This window comes from Asterias amurensis, chromosome 12, assembly GCF_032118995.1.
Source record: "Asterias amurensis chromosome 12, ASM3211899v1".
NCBI classification, from domain to species: Eukaryota; Metazoa; Echinodermata; class Asteroidea; order Forcipulatida; family Asteriidae; genus Asterias; species Asterias amurensis.
In genome coordinates, this window is record NC_092659.1 from 14,958,393 (window position 1) to 14,977,981 (window position 19,589).

The 19,589-nt window shown below is 38.5% G+C and overlaps 2 protein-coding genes across 4 annotated transcripts in view; one reads left to right on the forward strand and one right to left on the reverse strand.

The window, feature by feature from the left end:
- LOC139945129 (beta-arrestin-1-like) overlaps positions 1-19,589 on the reverse strand; it is a 121,654-nt gene that overhangs the window by 72,944 nt on the left and 29,121 nt on the right. For all 3 annotated transcript variants that reach the window (XM_071942401.1, XM_071942402.1, XM_071942403.1), the window contains exon 2: positions 8,497-8,527. In XM_071942401.1, coding sequence (XP_071798502.1) covers positions 8,497-8,527 — 31 coding nt within the window. The remainder of the gene's footprint in view (positions 1-8,496; positions 8,528-19,589) is intronic.
- LOC139945323 (low affinity immunoglobulin epsilon Fc receptor-like) lies at positions 17,941-18,672 on the forward strand. Its single transcript, XM_071942675.1, has 2 exons — positions 17,941-18,262; positions 18,461-18,672. The coding sequence occupies exons 1-2, from the start codon at positions 17,941-17,943 to the stop codon at positions 18,670-18,672; spliced, it is 534 nt and encodes a 177-aa protein (XP_071798776.1).

Consider the following 19,589-nt stretch of genomic DNA (forward strand, 5'->3'; position numbering starts at 1 on the left):
TGCTTTCAGATGCATAAAAAAGGCTTCAGGCCTGAAAATCTTCTAATATTTGAGTGAGAAATTACCTCTTTCTAAAAAAAAAAAAACACAGTAAACTTCAGAGGTAGCCATTTCTCACAATGCCTTATTCATACTATCAACAGCTCTCCACTGCTTGTTACCAAGTAAGTTTTATGCTAACAATTATTTTTAGTAAATACCAACACACAGTGCCTTTAATAAACCATTTACGGAGGTTTCCAACGATCTTGAGAGACAAGTTCTCCCTACCCCATTAGCTCCCCTGTGGTTATTTTTATGGCCACCTGTTATTTAGGGACAACCAAAATATCACTAATGGGGTTGCTGCATTTAAATAATGCAAAACTGCACCTGCTGATGAAGAGTTTGCCTCGTGTGGGGAAACATTACTGGGTTTGCAACCGCTATCCCTTGGCGAACATTTTACCTTGAGAATGTGATGCATTATTTGGTTTTCAAACAGGCGAAAATGATGTCTTAAAGACAGCGGACACTATTGGTAATTGTCAAAGACCAGTCTTCTCACTTGGTGTATCTCAACAAAATATCCATAAAATAACAAACCTGTGAACATTTGAGCTCAATTGGTCGTCGAAGTAGTAAAAGAAAAAACACCCTTGCCACCCTTGTAAATCTGAGGTCTCAAAATCAAATTTGTGGAAAATTACTTCTTTTTCGAAAACTATGTCACTTCAGAGGGAGCCGTTTCTCACAATGTTTTATACTATCAACCTCTCCCCATTACTTGTTACTTAGTAAGGTTTTATGCTAATAATTATTTTGAGTATACCAAACGTGTACCAATTCCCTTTAAGGGACTGGAACAGAGATGTCAACATTTGCAACCTGCAATCCGGGAGATCTTGTACAACAATCAGAGAGATAGATATTACATTCACCATAACAGGGTCAAAGTTTCCATAATCCGGGAGAGTTCCTAATTTGTTTTCTTCCTCCATAATGTCCATGATCAGAACATAGAAAGACTTTCTGTAGAATCAAGAAAATTGGCAGCTCTACAGGAAGATGCATTTTGGGGGGGTATTTTAGGCTGTATCTGAATTAGGACTGCTGCTCTTTACAATGTACTTTAAACACATGATGACGAGGCAATCCAGTCTAAGCTCAGCCTTCACTTTGGACATGACCTTACTCTGAAATACACACGCAATGCACGTAGCGGCACACAAATCCCATACAAAGATTTGCACACACAAAAAATAATGAGTATTTGTGATAAATTACACACAATGGAGTACCAGCTTCCAAGCTTGATCCTACCGAACCCTACATATTTAATGCACCCTTTTATGGCGCATTGACATTGCCAACAGATTTATCACTTAGGGGAAATATTGATTCAACAGGGGAAAGATGGAACCATGGTAAAGCAAGCTCAACACATAGTCATAGCAATCTCAAAATTAATCAACTGCAATTGATATGGATTCCTTTCGTCAAATCCCTGATGAAACTAGAATTCTTCCCTTTTAGCATTAACCGTGTTACCCGAGGAAAACTACTGAGTCCCTTCAACAAGGAGGGTCAAGGCTTCCGCCATGATATACAAAACTAAATAATCCAAATAATTAATCACGAACAAAGTCCATGGTATGGTCCAGTTCTACATGCATTGAGGAGAAGACATGGTAATCAAATTCCTGTTCAGGAAAACGGGCGCAGTAGATCTCAGCGTGATCTGATGAAAAATATCCAGTAACGGGAGTGACGTATGGGGAGCAATATTGAGCGTATGACATCAATTATAGTATTATGATTCAATTGAACTTCAGATGATCCTGGCTGGGATAATGGTGGGTTGTTACAAAGAGAGAGAAAGGACAGCTTAGTTACGATCCCTCGGAGAAGAATTGGGTTAAACAACAATTCATAGTAATAATAATAATATTAATTTTGGTTTTAGCCAAATACATGGTATACATTGATGTGTGTTAGCACAGTTCAATGTTATACTCAGTACTTTCCCATGCTCTGTGAAAACAATTAGTGGGGTGTCGTGGCCGAGCGGTTAAGAGCACCGAATTCAAGCTCTGCTTATTCTGTTCAGCAGTGTGTGGGTTCGAATCCCAGTCGTGACACTTGTGTCCCTGAGCAAGACACTTAACCATTATTGCTTCTCTCGACCCAGGGGTAACTGGGGACCTGTGAGGGCAGAGATGGTTCTTGTGGTTGATTTAGCCGAGTAGCGCATTTGTTGCACGAGGCTGTATACTCCCCATGGAGCTGAGATGGTTTAAGGAGTGAATTAAGGCCCAGTGACCAGGGGTAATAATTTGAAGCGCTTTGAGACACCCATTCGGGAGTGAAAAAGCGCTATATAAACTCAAATATTAAATACATAATACTAGGGTGGGATTGGAACTCACAACCTTTGACCTGGAGAATTGAGTCTTACCAACTAGGCCACCTAGATTGCCTGGAAGCTATTGGCAGTTCAAATCAAAGAGAGAAAGGAAATCTTAATTATGATCCCTTGAAGAAGAATTGGGTAAACAACAATTCAGAATGATAATTATAATAAGACGTTTTTAAAGAGCGCAGTTCAGTCAATGGGAGAACTCTCGATGCACTTTACAAACAGTACAAATAAACAAAATACAAGTGTAATAAACAAATAAGCTCAACAATAAAAGATTACAAAAAATCATTTGAGCAAACAGGTGGGATTTGAGGTTTATTTTGAAGAGGTTACTTTTACTTATTTAAAAAAGAAATTCACAGGTTTGTTATTTTGTGCATATGTTGAGATACACCGAATGAGAAGACTGGTCTTTGACATTTACCAAAGGTGTCCAGCATCTTTAATAATGCAATGGTTGGGAATCAGCTATGCATCCATATTCTTGTTCACGAATTCATTATTTACAGGCACTCACTTTGGCTTTGGGGTCCAATGATGAAAGTATAAATATGTGAAGTGGTAAGAAGAAACAGCAAGCTTTTAAACAAATGTATAATTGATGCGCAGCATTATGACTGTGCAAAATTCCACATGTAAATGTAACTGTAATAATCTTCAAGTACGCGCTTATCCTCCAATCAGATTCGCAGAATGGAGTGGTGATAAAAACCTATATTGCACGGCTAATATCACTACCATTCGTACTGTGTGTTCTATGTCGCGCGCCAAGTTTGCTTGAAGATAAATACGTGGAAGTGAAGCAAATTTGGCGAAAAAGTCCACGAAGGGAGAAGAACGGGGTTACGCTTCTACGACTGAGATCTTATATAATTCATTGTACTTCGAGGTGAAATAGTTCTCAAAAATGCTTTATACTATCAACCAAAGGTTTTAATGCCATTAATGTTAAGAATTATTACCAAATGTACAACTTTCCTTTAAGCCCATGTCAAACAGGGTAATTTTTACAGGCAACGTGGAGGCAATCAATTGCACTACATCCAAAGAGCACACTTTACGTTTACAACTTGTGCATTTTTTTCTATTAGCATTGTCCCCAAGGCAATTATGTGGAAATTGACAAGTGAATTTGTGTTTCGTGTTTCTTCTTTGGGGATTGCCTGGAAGTGGTAAATCTTTTAACCGACTCTAAAGATTTTGAAATGTTCATCTCAAGTTAAGAATAATGGAACCAATAAATGGAACCAGATATTGATGTCTGTATCTTGCCGGCACAGGCCTAGCATTCAGAACTGCAAACCTTTTTGTCATTTGCAAGAAGGTTTATTAAAGGCAGTGGACACTATTGGTAATTACTCAAAATAATTATCATCATAAAACCTTACTTGATTACGAGTAATGGGGAGAGGTTGATGGTATAAAACATTGTGAGAAACAGCTCCCTCTGAAGTGACTTAGTTTTCAAGAAAGAAGTAATTTTCCACAAATTTGATTTCGAGACCTCAAGTTTAGAATTTGAGGTCTCGAAATCAAGCATCAGAAAGCACACAACTTCGTGACACAAGGTTTTTTTTTTCTTTCATTATTATCTCGCAAATTTGACGACCGATTGAGCTAAAATTTTCACAGGTTTGTTATTTTATGCATATGTTGAGATACACCAACTGTGAAGGCTAGTCTTTGACAATTACCAATAGTGTCCACTGTCTTTAAAACAAACAAAAATGGCTGCAGTATTATAAATTCAGCAATTTTTTTTTTTCCACATTAAACTCAATATAACCAAACTGACAATGAGAAGACAAAATAGTCAGGTCCCTTGTTTGTAACAATCACCACTGTATTCGATAATGCTATTGAACACAGGGAACAAAGCCAAGATGGTGGCATGGCAACAACGCGATCCACTGCGTATCCTTTGACCCTGAACGGCTTTAACAGGGTCTACATTTTTCATGATAATGGCAAATCCGTCTGAGGTCCTTTAGCGCGTGCTTATATCTAATGGCTACTTAGGTCACTAATGGATTGGTGAGGCACTATAAGTTATTGGTACATCCAGCAATTTGTTTTAGATACAAAAGTGTTTCATAGATCTCTTAGAGGGTTGTTGAAATAACATTACTAGTAAAGCAGTCACCCATGTAATAGGCCCCACACGCTGTACTTTTATGGACACGGAAAACCGTCACCGCAGAGGTGAAAATAATCATAATATATGATATGGAGGTTTTTCATGGTGTTTTTTAGAAGTGCTGTGGGGCAATGCTGCTGCCAATCAAAAAATACTCATAATCCATCGGATTTAAATGGAGGCTTTTATGTTTTTTTGAAGAAGCGCTGTGGTGCATGCTGCTGCCAATCAAAAAAATAATCATCGATTTATATGGGATCTTTTATGTTTTTTTATTTTTTTATTGAAGGTGCATGCTGCTGCCAATCAATCAGCATTAGAGCAGACTCCTTCTCCGTCAAGATGGGGTCTTAAATGTGCATCCCGTGTCAGATGAGGGAGTGCATCTTAATGATTTGAAGGGTTTCATCATGTACGTAATGCATGAAAACACTGCATTTCTCTTGCAGTTTTATAAGTACAAGAAAAACTCCAACGGTACTAACTTAATGTGGCTATAGTGTAACATTCATACAGACTAGTGGACATGATGTAGAAGTCCCTCAATCTAATCAGTGACTGATAGTGAGGTTCATGAACAATGTACACCCAGGTATGAAATGTACAAGGCTAAGACCTCCGTAATGTGGCCATATGTTTTGTTTCTTTTTCTTCTTGGGGGGGGGGGGGGGAAGGTGGCTGAAGAAAAGAAGCAGTGACATTCATACCGACTAATGGATGTGATGTAAAAGTCCCTCAAGCTAATACAGTCAGCGAGGTTCTAGACTTGATGACAAGTCGTTAGGCGCTGCCTATTTGTCTGCCTTTCATGCAACAGTCACAGTGCGATGTTACACATGCAACAGTCGTAGGTAGCGCGAGTTGCGACTGACCCACACACACATACTGGGATCGAGGGTGTGTGTATCGTCCCCGCAGCTACGCCGCGCTGTAACTACACACCGCGCTTAACAATTACCGTCTTGACTTCAAGACTAGCGAGGTTCATGAACAATGTACACCTTGTTACAATGACCGTCTTTAGGATGCCTAGCATGGTTGACGGGTCATCCTCTCTGAATTTCATGGCCATAATTATGTTTTGTTTCTTCTTCTGGAAGGGGGGTGCTGATGAAGAGACGAAGCAGTGACATTCATACAGACTAATAAAACTGTCAAAAAGTCCCCAAGCTAATCTGTGACTGATACTTACAGCATAGAGTAAGGACAGAGACCCCCTTACTCTACAGTCAGCGAGGTTCATGAACAATGTACACCCAGGCATGAAATGTTTAAAGCCATTGGACCGTTTCGGTACACAGTTTTGTCCAAGGCCCACACTTCGTGTATCACAACTTCTATATCAAAGAACAAACCTGTGAAAATTTAGGCTCAATCGGTCATCGGAGTCGGTAGAAAATAACGGGAAAACCCACCCTTGTTTCCGCACGTTTCGCCGTGTCATGACATGTGTTTACTAAAATCCGTAATTCTCGTTGACGAGCATTGATAATTGTTTTCCTGTTTTCTCAAAAAGTAAAGCATTTCATGGAATAACATTTCAAGAGAGGTCTGTCACCACTACCTTCTGTAAACCCTGTAAGTTATTTGTAAATCTGTGAACTTTTTTTTTTTTTCTGTACCGAAAGGGTCCAATGGCTTTAAGGCTAAGACCTCCATAATGTGGCTATACATCATGTAATGTATGTTTTGTTTCTTCTTCTTGAAGGGGGGGGGGGGGTTGGCTGAAGAGAAAGAGTGACATTCATACAGACTAATGGACATGATGTAAAAGTCCCCAAGTTAATCATTGACTGATACTGACAGATTCATGAACGACGTACATGTGTACATCCAGATACGACAATTAATGCCTGCGATGGTTGACATGATCATCCTCTCTGAATTTCATAGCCATTATGTTTTTTCCTCTTCTTGAGGGGGGGGGGGCTGAATAGAAGCAGTGACATTCACACAGACTAATGGACATTCTGCCGTAAGGTAATCAGTGACTGATACCCATGACAGCCAGCAAGGTTCATGAACAATGAACACCCAGGTACAACATATACAAGGCTAAGACCTACTAATATCTACCCAATATGTACATGTAGAAACAACATGTAGAATCCTCAATGACAAGATCATCTCTCTAAAAAGCAATACTTCTGACCATGTCTGACCTACTCATTATATGCATCGGCTGCGTTTTCTAATTTACCCCGGCGATTCTCGAATCTCATTTCGTCGGCTCATATCTCGCAATCTCATCTCATCTTGCAATCTCTTGTGTCGTTGGCAAGATGATTAGTTTACTTTTAAGTGCGCACATGTGTCTCTCACTGGGTACACTAATGTGCATTGTACGTAAGATGATGAAAGCCAATATCCAACAAAGCAAAAAAAGGGCAAATTCACGTTGTAGTCGCACAACTGAGAAATGATCATTCCAATACAATGAATGAAGGGACAAACTAATAGTTGCGGATTTTTAAAAGAAATACTTCTGGGTACACAATAATGTGCATTGTACGTAGGAGGGTTAAAGCAAATATCCAATAAAGCAAAAAGAACAAATTCAAGTTCTAGTCGCGCCACTGAGAAATGATCATTCCAAAACAGTGGATGAAAGGGACAATATAATAGTTGCGGATTTTAAAAAGAAGTAGTCCTTGCACTTTTCTTTTTGTTTTCCGTTCTATCCCCCAAGGGCTAGTCAACTGTCAACAACATAATGTGTAGTTTGGATAGATTTAGGTACACGTCAGGCCTGATACTTCACAGAGGCAACAAGGGCGATTGCCTCCATGCCCCCCTGGTCATTGCCTTGGTGCCCTTGAAATGCTACAGTAGAAATTTCCTCATAGGGTGCCCTTTACTTACATGTAGGAGAAAATACCTTGGTGCCCTTGCCCTTTCAAAAACGAAGCATACAGGCATGATGCGTAAACAATGTAGCTCTGTGTGACATACACTTCATGAATAATCAAGGTCTTATAAACTGAACTCTTTCACAGCACATTTTGTTTCAAGTATTTTCTGCTAAAAACAGATTCATGAAATTGGACCCAGATATCCAAGTGGCTCAGGCTGGCCATGCTTAAAACCATTGATAGCAAATATACTTTCCAGACTGTTTTAAATTATTCAATTTTTTTTTCCTGCCACTTTGGGATTCAGATGTTTCCTTCAAGGACTCAGCGACCTCCGAGGCTCAGTAGGCACACTTCTGTCGTCTCGTCCGCTAAGAGGCAAGCTCAACCGAAGCCCGTGCTAAAAATAAAGTCGTGACTTTCTCCTACACCTGTACACTTTAAGTCTTGAGGGGGAACGTTGAAACTCATCTTCATCTTAACTTGATTAGGGACGCGTCGAACGAAGCGCTGAGCAACCAGCTTCAGGGTATGCGCATGTGACGACAACAAGACCTACTAACTATAAGCGCTGACCGACAGGCGAGAAAAGCTTGAATGTATACTGACATGGGCTTTCTTTTTTATTGCAGTTATGTGTGCAATACAACAAAACAACAATTCTAGTTCTGTTCTTTGTTTTCATGATAAAATACTTTAAAGGTTACGAGCCATAAATGTAGATTGGTTACGCCAGTAATTAATGACCAAAAATGTATGTTGTATCGAACACGTAGGATCTATTTTATGTACTCAAAAAGTGTACCTCACAAAGCTTGTCATTGCAGGTTCAAAACGCAATAAAATAGCAGGCACTGTAAAAGGTAATGACTATTGACTACATAAACAAAACCCTCTTTTGTCTCATTTTTCTACCCAACCTTCCCCCTCCATATTTGTACATGTTGTGTCACCGCACCATAAAAACCCCTGAGCAGTCCCATTATAATTCTTTATCATTGTTACTAGAACGCAAATGAAAACAAACTAAATTTAGATGTAATTACATTTCTGTTGACAACCGCTCTTATAAAATAACAAAAATAAAAATAAATAAAGAAACTTACCTTGCCATTGGGACAACTTTTCTTGAATACTCTGCAGAAAAAGAAGAAAGAAACAAATTGAGATGAAAATGACAATAGATTGCGCAAATCTTGTGTTTAGCAAAAAAGTCAAATATTGAGCTTTTTTCTTAAATCAAATCTTTGATACAAATGATAACTATAGACAGAATCTGATTAACAAAAATACTCAATACAATTTGTATAAAATTATGTTTAGCTTTTATAATAAATATACAAACAATCTGTAACATTAGTTTTTTTAAACAAAATTAAAACTCTGGGACAAGGTCGATATTTGATGTTTAATTTCTAGAAACTCCTAACACCGGATTGCAACTGTCACACAGGTGTGACCCCTGTCGCAGTATACAAAGGACTCTATATACAATGGAACATGAAAAAAGCAGGATAAAACTTATACTTTACGCACATGAAAAACCTATAACATTCCTCTTGAACTTTCTTAAAACTGAAAAACACATCTTTGATCTTTTGACATTTTCAATGACGTCACAGACTTTAGACACTGTATAAACACTTGCTGAATGACATTTGGAACATACTGCAGTTTGGGAATTTTTTAATGGAATGTAAATAGTCATTGATGTGGTACAGTACGAATGTGTGACATGGCTGCTTTTTCAGCCACTGACATTATTGTTTACACTAGGATGTTTACACGTATAAATGCAATTTTGTTACACAAACAAGTCTGTAACTAACAACGGCCACTGCCCTGGCCCAATTTCATAGAGCTGCTAAGCACAAAAAGTCATGCATGTCCGCATGAAACAGTTTGGGAATTTTTTACATGAAAATTTAGCACAAAATGACACCAAGCTACATTGTACTCGAAATAAAACAACTAGCTAAAAACTTGGCCCTGTTCTACATGTAGCCTTTTCAGACGACAGTGATTTAGCAAGAGTCCCTTGCTTAAATAATCAGTTATCTAACTTGGCACCGTTCTACATGTAGCCTTTTCAGACGACAGTGATTTAGCAAGGATACCTTGCTTACTGTTAGCATAGTTGTAAATAAGGGAATCCATGTGTGGTGAAGAGGTTTTGAACTATTGCTTTAATCCCAACAAGGCCTGGTTCTTGACAATTTTACCGAGACGAAGTCGAGGTAAATTATAAAGAACCAGGCCTCTAGGGCTTTACCATTTCATAGCTGGAGGGGTGTTGTGTTGAAAGAAATCATTTAACAATTATAATTTTTGCAATTATTTTACTTTTTGACCAAAAAGTGATGATGTTTTTGACCGAAAAGGTATAATATGAATGGAAATCAAAGTGTGTTGAATCGGTTTTCAACTAGTGGTTTAAGCCTGCCGAGGCCTGGTTCTTGATAATTTACCTCGTCTTTGTCTCGATAAAATTATCAAGAACCAGGCCTTGTTGAGATTAAACCGGCACTAGTTGAAAACCTCTTCACCACACATTGATTCCCTTTTAAACAAAAACTTAGTCACAAGGAGATCGCTCCAGTGACTTTGTTTCAAAAGAGGCGTGTTCTATTTTCCGCGAAGAAGGAAGTTTGTCTCAGCCTTGAGAATATAATTCCTGTGGCACTTCACAGGGACTGAAAGCATTTTGAATATGACAGACTGAGTCATGCTTCCTTAAAGAAACATTATGCGTGCAAGTGTTTTAAACATTATGAGTCTTTCTATTAACGGCCAAGCAAGCCTTTACAACCCGTAGAAATTTAAAAAATGAAAAACAATTAATATCATCAGGACAATTCATCGATTATTCTGCATGCTCTGTGGATATCTAATTTCTAATCCACATGTGGAGTAGACCCTGATATTTCATTTTGTGTATTATGGCGATATAATATGTAAAGCAGTTTTATCTGTTTTAAAACAGATACATGTAGGAGCCTATTACATTAATTCTGTCAGATAAAATAAAACGGCTGGGTAAAGTGAAAAACATTCTTTTCAGAACATTTCATCGATTATTTGACTTGCCCTGCAAATTTTTTAGTTTTCAAATCGGCACTATTTTGTGTATTGAAAGGCAATCGGTACATACAATAATAAACCATTTTTATCTGTTTAGGATTTCATTAATTCTGTCAAGATAAAATAAATAGGTTGCAGAGAGGAACGCTGCCAGTTATGTTAACAGTCGTAAATGATTAAGCACTCCTGTGGGAGGTGCCTGCTTTGTTTTTTCTTATTTTTGTCCTCCATCTTCTTACAATCCAATAAGGCCCCCAACCCCCCCCCCCCCCCAAAAAAAAATGAATCGTTCTACATTTATGAACAAATGAAGGAAAAGTATTTCTGTTTTCCTTTCCTTTTTTGAATGGTCGCCCGACACATTTCAACTGATTGTGATAACCGGCTGCAGGGGTTTAAAAAAAATATATAAAAATTCTGAGATCATTAAAATGTATCCTTCTTGATGGAAAAAGAAGAGAGACAAAGAAGAATTATTGAGAGGGAAAAAATAGAGAGAACAAAAAGAGAGGTGGCCTCCAAAAAGGGAGCGGGAACATTAAACATTCTTTTATTTTTTTGGCCTTGCTTAAGGTTACCCTAAACAGGATGTCTTCAAAGTGCCTTCCAATGTAGACCTAGATACTGGATTCCAAGAGCACTCTGGGAATACATCAAGAAATTAACAAAATCGTACAAATACCACACAGAATGAAATTACGGTGTCTTTCCAATCCCGAGGAAGCATTAGTTAACATTCGCAATGGCTCTTGCACGGTAACACAAAAAATATGCCAGCTGAACAGCGCTGTTGTCTACTTATAGCATGGTCGTGAAATTTGTCTCCCCAGTGTGGAAGGAAAACAATTTGAGAAGATTTCACAAGTGACCTTGGACAGTCTAAACATTGTTGTCCTTTCACACGATGTGCAATTTGTAAACTTTCACAACCGTGCTAAAATTAAGCAAGTGACCCCCTGCTTAACTGCTGTCGTGTGAAAAGAGCTTAACCCTACTTTCATTAATAACTCTGACGATCGAAGAGAGAGCACTCGGAATTTGTCAAGAAAACAAAACAAAATGTACAAATACCAGAGAAGGAAATTATATTACAGTGTCTCTCCAATTCTAAGAAGCAGGACTAATTTGCAACGACTCTTCGTTCAATGCTGAATAATACTGTTGTTTCAGTCTAAAATTACACTCTTTACAATTGTGAAACAACATGAATTCTTGGTGATTTTTTTGGGGGGTATATAGAACTATGCGTATAATTGTATTTGTACATCTTTTTATTTGTGTTTCATTGTCTTTATCTTCTCCACAGCGCATAGGGACAAATTTTATCACTATTTGTTATACACTATTTCAAATTGCTATTTTTTATTATTATAACTGATTACTAAATTGTTTAGCTTATACCCGTCTATGGCACTATAACTATCAAGCGTTCTCTCTTTGTACATGTTGATGATAAAAACATGTTTGGATTCTACACGTCATATTGCATGGTGAGAGTCGCTGCTGACAAAGTTGGTCTGACATTGGAATCCAAATTGGAGCTAAATGACACATGTATGTTAAAATTACGCCATTTGTACAGCCTTTTCGTAACCCCTTGAGTTAGGGCCTACAGAGTTCAAAGAGCTTTTGGAAACAGAAGCCCTAAAAACATGTTTGGATTCTACACGTCATATTGCATGGTGAGAGTCGCTGCTGACAAAGTTGGTCTGACATTGGAATCCAAATTGGAGCTAAATGATACATGTATGTTAAAATTACGCCATTTGTACAGCCTTTTCGTAACCCCTTGAGTTAGGGCCTACAGAGTTCAAAGAGCTTTTGGAAACAGAAGCCCTCCGTGCTACAGAGAAGTAGATTTATAGAGCAAAATATCTTTAAATCTGAAGAAAATAACAAACCAGGGAATCATTTCTGTCAAAAACAATTTGCACAGCAAAATATTTGAACTGAATTTTTCTTTTTTGCACACTGAATTTGTGAATACTGAGTAGCAAATGGTGACTGTTGAGTAGCAACTGATAACATTCTGAGAAGCAATTTGTGATGCTATAATATATGCACGAGGGTAATCCTGCACTGACGGCTACCTTTGTTCGCCAGGCAAACCCAAAAAGGCCTGCACTCAGATAAAAAAAAGTCTGAAATCTCTCAATCCAGTGCATTTCATTGCATTAGCCTTACTGCTCACTGAATGCCAGGCAGTAAATTAGATTCCCTGCATAGAGGGTAACGTGTTCAGCTCTCAATTTCTCCATTCCACACACATGCATGATACGCGCATGTGTGTGGCCTATGTGTACATGTACGTAGCAAGGCAGAACGACAGAATGGTTTAAAATATTTTTTGGCATAACAAATTACACTGAAGTGCTTGTAGATTTCCCTGCCGTCAATCTACCATTGAAAACCAAAACAACTATACGCTTTGCTCGGTGGAAAAACCATTCCTACATGTAGAATACAAATTTCAAAAAATGCAGTGAATGTGAAAAAAATGTGCTACAAATGTAAATATTTTGAGCTCTCAATTTCTCCATTCCACACACATGCATGATGCAGGCATGTGTGTGTGACCTACATGTTATGTACACAATGTGTACAGCATGGAAGAATGGAAGAATGGTTAAATAATATTTGGCATATTAACAAATTACATCAAAGTGCTTAGATTTCCCCGCTGGCAATCCACAATTGAAAACCAAAACAGTTAAAAGGGTTTTGCTCAGTGGAGTATAATTAACAATCTCTATTAATAAATAAACATTGCGGTGAGTGCAGAGAAAAATGTGCTGCAAAGTGTAAATATTTTGAGTTCATACCGGTCAGTCGGACCTCTGCGTTTACCGGGATCCGGGGTTGAAGAATCTCCCATGGTGAGGCAACCAAATATCACCTCCGCCAACCAAAAGCAAATACGCAAAGTGTATTTAGATTAGACGCAAGAGATTTCACAAGACAGACGCTCGGAGCAGAGAGCTCAACCAATGTCTCTTTTTCTTTTCAGAAAAAAAAAAAATTGGCTCAAGAGATTCCCAAACACTGTGGTACTATTGTTTAAAAATCCGCTTTGCCTTTCCCTGTCGATCGACGTTATCGGAGAGTAGATTCTTCACAATCACAATGGATGCAGATAAAAAAAATGTTAAAAAACACGAGTGACGAAACTTCAACAAGAAACACCTCAGTTGCTGCAACTTTCAGAGGGAAAAGTCAAGGAATAAATAGAGACACTGTAGTTTTTAGCTGGTAAAAAGAAGTTCTTAAGGCTTTGGTATCAGAAATAGAGATTGAGGATATAACATCAAGACGCTATGTCAACATGAGAAGATTTTCCACGGCGAATGTTGCATGCCAGTATTGTCGTTGATTCATAAATTCGCAAACTGCTCTCAATGTCATGTGGGTGAATCAGGCTGGGTTGTGGTTTTCTTGAGTGATGCCGTGTCTCTGAAGTATTGGTCATAGATGGTCAGGGGCATGCAAATGTGCCTTGCCTTTATTCTAGGGCTGTTTTATTGGTCAAAGTATCTGGAGAGGCCGGCTACCAACCACACAGTAATGCTATTATAACCTAGTGCATCTGTAGGTAGTAAGAAGATGAAACCTTTCCCCCTGCGACACCACCAACCAGTTACAATAGCCTTGGTTATCGTCATGGCAACCGTCACCCATACAATGGCGGAGCTTAATCATGCAAACCAATTTTACTCCAATAATAGTAACGCATCTTAATTAGGCATAAAGGCCTGACGAGACCACGTGAAAAATTGATATGAGCGGTGATAAACGCTGGTTTTCAGAAGAGAGCTTGACGTAATGGGCTTGGTGGACTTGGCGATAGTGGACAGATGAGATCAGTAAAATGTGCGAAGATGATTGTATTTTGATTGCAATCACAAAGCCATTATGATACATTGGAGTCTTGAGGTAATGTGCTAAATATGTCAGCAGCTGCCCGGATCTACTAAACATTTGACGACTACAGAGGGCTCCCTTCATTACAATCAACCAATCATTTCATCACACTCGGTCAAATAACTCTCTGCATTACAACACTGCTTTACTGCTACCCCTGGTTCGTGTACCCACAAGTTCCATTGGTCATTAAGCTCACAATTCTGTGATAAAGGATCCAGTGGGTACTTTTTACAATAAACTTACACAGTATATGATGGTACATGTACAATGTACATGTAGAAAGATTCCCTTAAATATTACTTACTGAGGTGCTGTAGTTTTTGAGAAATGAGTAAAACAATGTGTTTTGTGTTACAAAAAGTGCCCCAATCCTTTAAAGGAACATTACAGAATTGGTTCTTGCTAACAAAACAGTTGCTGGCAGTGTAAACACTTTATGTAATTCACCATACATGAACTGACAAAGCTGTAGAAGTTTGAGATCGATCGGCCATTGACAAAAAAACTACAGTACCTCAGCAAGTAATATTTCAAGGGAACCCTTTTACCATCATTTTCTTCAAACCTTGTAAACCATGTGTCCAAAAAAAAGTACCGAAACCCTTTAAAGGGAAGGTACACATTTGGTAATTACTCAAAACAAATATTAACTTAAAACTGACTTGATAACAAGTATTGGGGAGCTGTTGATTGTATAAAACTTTGTGAGAAACGGTTCCCTCTGAAGCAGCATAAATTTTGAGAAAGAGGTAATTTCTCACTCAAATAATAAACGACTTCTAGCCAGTCTAGTCTTTTATCTGAAAGCACACAAATTCGTCCAACAAGGGTGTTTTTTTCTCTCATAATTTTCTCGCAACTTCGATGACCAATTTAGCTCAAATTTTCACAGGCTTGTTATTTTATGGTTATGATGGGATACTCCAAGTGAGAAGACTGGTCTTTGACAATTACCAACCGTGTACCTTCCCTTTAACCCCTACCTGACATCTCCATGAAATAAAGATAAAAACATTGTATAAGACCATGTAAATTAATAGATGTAAATTAGTTGCGCTCTGCAACATCACGTCCATATACAATGTAGCATGTCGGGTTCAACAATCCACTCGGGACAGATTTCATTTCTAACTCGGTGATTGCCAATAAACAATCTTGCCATGCTGAATAATTAATTGCTGGGTGTCAGATATCTCTATATTGATTTATTCTGCTTTTACACGTTTTACACAAGACGGTCCTCCGGTGCAGAATGGAGTGCCATGCATAAAAGGTACTTGACACTATTGGTAATTACTCAAAAATAATTGTTAGCATAAAAACTTACTTGGTAACAAGCAATGGAGAGCTGTTGATGGTAGTTGATAGTATAAACTATTGATTTTTGGGGTTGAACAAAGAATTGCTGTAGTTTTTTGAGTCGTTGGTTCAAATCCCACTCTAGTCAATTCTTTGTTCAACCCCAAAAATCAGTTTAAACTATTGTGAGAAACGACTCCCTCTGAAGTAACATAGTTTTTGAGAAAGAAGTAGTTTATCACTAAAATATTTGAAATAAAATTGAGACCTCAGCTGAATTACCCTTGACATAAATGTACTTGACCCTCTATTTTTCAGATTATGTCAAGTCCTTCTGTCCTCTATATTGTCTGTGGCCACCCATGTACAAGAGAAGGATCTGAAGGAAGAGTGTTGTGATTGTTGTTATTTGTCTATTGTTATTGAGCAATAAACCAGTCGGGCGTGACCGGTGGCTGGGCAGCATCCTGCGGCCTGGACATGCGGCAGTCCGTTGCCCACCAGTGTTCTGCGTTGATGTCTATTGATTGGCTCTCGTGTCGACCAGTCCAACGGGACTCACCAGTAATTTGGGTAAGCGCCTAAATTACAACACTTGGGTCTCCCTCAACCTGCAGGGTACATTTCATTACCCTCCCTGCCCATTAATGATGCAGTCATGTTGGTCCCTGGATGCGAGACTGGTACCACGGAGCAATAGATATAACGCTATATTGATTCAACTGTATTTACATACTGTGCATCTGGATGCTATACTTAGCTCATAGCTGGAACAGGTTCACAAATACTAGTGTACATGTTGCTCTGTCATGGCTTTGTGTGGATTACACGTGTAACTGCGTAGACAGGGCCCAAGTTCATGGCTCTGCTTTCTGCCAAATTTCTGCGCTAGCTCGCATATGCGAAGAATGCTCAGTAACACCCTTGCAGTAAGCGCAGAATTTTCTGCTTCCGTAAACATTTGGTTCTGTGCTTGCAGTAAGCAGAGGGCTCCATGAAACTGGGCCCTGCTCTAGCCAAACTCCTGAATACCAAAGTGGGGCTTGGTAGTGGTTTACAACAATCACCATCTTGCTCACTCAAGTACATGTATTTGTCGAGTCCCAAGTGACTTTTTTTCCAACTTGCTATGTGTTGCTAAATCCACTTGGCTCTTCAGTTTGCTGATTTTCTGGGGGGGGGGGGGGTTTGATTGCGTGTTATTTGTAATTTGAACTTGTAACATTTTAGGGCAATATTTGTTCTTTTAACCTCGTTCTAAGAAGTGATTTTGACCGTTGGGCCACCTGTTTTGATTAAGTGTGTAAATATATAATATAATAATAAATAAATATACCAGAAGTATTGATATATATTGGCTCCCACAATTTGCTCAGATAGTTTTTCATAACAGCAAAGAAGCCATGAACAGAGAAATAAAGAGCAACTCTTTTCTGACAAGATCTACTTTATATTCTTCATTGATGGATAAGGAACTATTGATTTAGAAATAGCTGTCACAATTTCATGGCACTGCCTTTACCATGAAATAGTGTCTTTACAGCCCTCAGAATCACCCGCCTGGCAGGGTAACTGTGAGGGAGGAATTCTATGGTGAAGAGAGGTGCCGTGAAATTGGGACCTGCGGCGTACCGTACTCTTACTGAGGTTTATGTGTCTCTATGGTTGTACCTGTATACAGGTGCAAATAAGCAAAGACTTTAACAAAGAGGGTCCAGGGCCCAATTTCATCAAGCCTGTACACACACAAAATTGCTAAGCACAGAAAAATCTTTCTTAACAAAAACAGGTTACCAGAACACATTCCATACAATACATTGCTTCGACTGGTGCCCAACTCATTCGTTGCTTAGCAAAGAAATGTGTTAGGCAGTATTTTCTGCTGAACAGCTTTTAAGTAGTTGGGCTGAGCTGGTTTGACAGACTGGTGTAACCCTCACTTCGCTTTCAAATTCACAAACAAAATGTCACTAAAAAAAAAAAAGGGTCCAAAACAGTAGGTGGACAAAGAGAAGCCATGAATTTGCCCAGAACAAAACCATGGCAACGTCATGAAAAGCCCTTGGAACCAATTTTACCTGCCAATCTAACCATATAGTTGATCAGATGATATAACACGTCCAAACTGATACACAGTATATGGAGTTATCACTTTCAGCTTCGAACCTCAGCCAGCAGATAGTTGGACAATATCAACAGAATACCAAATAAAAGTAAATAACTTTCAACTTACATCTCATGTACTAACAATGGTTAAGTTTCAGAACATCTTGATACGTACTTTACTCATCTACATGTACCTACTGGCTGCATGCTGTAATGCTAATGATGAGGCGTGCATGGCGTCTATTGGAGTAGGAGTAGGAACATGCCCTCCTACTTGGATCCAATGGAAGGATAAATGCTTCAAAGCTACGAAGGAGCCACTCACATGGTTTCAAGCTCATGATGAGTGTTCCAAGATGGGAGGGGTTATGGCCACGCCCAATTCTACTGACGATACTCAGCAACTACTCAATATCACTCACAATCAGCATTTCTGGATTGATTGCAATGATCTTGTACATGAAGGTGAGTAAAGCTTGTTTTTTCTTTTTCATAGCTGACCTATGCAACAGGTTAGGTTCAAACAATTTACCCATAGTAAACACCGTTATTAGAAGAACGTAATCAAAATGAGAAATGATCAAACTTGTTTGTCTCTTACTATTTTTTAAGGGGCTTTTGCGAAATGATCATCCAAACTTGTCTCTTTCTATTTGATCAAAGGGGTATGGGAGTGCAAGGAGGGAGAAACTGTCATCTACTACAGAGACTGGGCTGATGGTGAGCCTAATGAATTTAGGGGTCAATATGAAGACTGTGTTAAGTACAGGATCAAGACAGGCACGAATGGCTGGAATGACGTACCGTGTGAGTACGCGTATCAGCTTGCAGTCTGCAAGAAACCTGCACCATCACTTCACTTCTTACATGTCTAAGGATTATATTGGACACTATGCTTCTGTTCATACCATAAAAAAAAAACATAACCAAGGATTCATCAAATTAAAACAAACAAAAAATACATCTCAAACACTACTATCAGCTTTTTTCCCCCTATTTCTGCATAGAAATGATGTGCAACTTCTTACTCATAACTGTAACGTATATATATCAAGATATTTGTATTTGAGGTTATTGCTTTCAGTTTCAGCGCTTAAAAAATATAAATGAATAACAGATAGATTAAATTGATGTTATGTTCAAAGTTCTTTTGATTGGTTGAGTGGAAAGGATGTATGTATACATTTTGGTTAGTCTGGATTATGCAGACTAATAGGCCACTTGTCTGTTTCTCAGAGCACGGGCCTTTATTGAGGTTTCTTTACACTCTGTCATCTCATTGGGTTTTTAGAAGAAGAAAAAAGTGAAAATCGCAAAGCAATGTTTTTAGGAGAGTGGCACAAGTCTATTGTGTGTGGTAAAATAATTGTTGTCTCCTGAAACAAAAATTTGATTTGGAAATTGAAAAATACTCATTTCTAAAAATTTACAGCACCTCAGTGAGTAATATTTTAGGGAAAGCTTTCTAACATCCAAACCGTATAAATTTAATCTAAATCTGTGGAATTTTGTTTTCGTGTCGATCAAAAAGTACCCAAACTCTTTAAGAGATCCAATCCTCCCCTCTTCCACTGCTTTATTTTAAACTGTTCTGGCATCAGGTTCCATGAACCATGAAACAAACCACATCCAGTTAAGGCAGTCTTTTGTTTCAATGTCTATTTCCATTCTAATTAACACAGCTAAGCGTTAATCTGTAATTACATTTAGCCAACATCAATATGCTTAAATATAACTCACATTGGGTTTATAAGGTAGGGTTGTAAAGACATGTCATTGTACTGACTGTGTT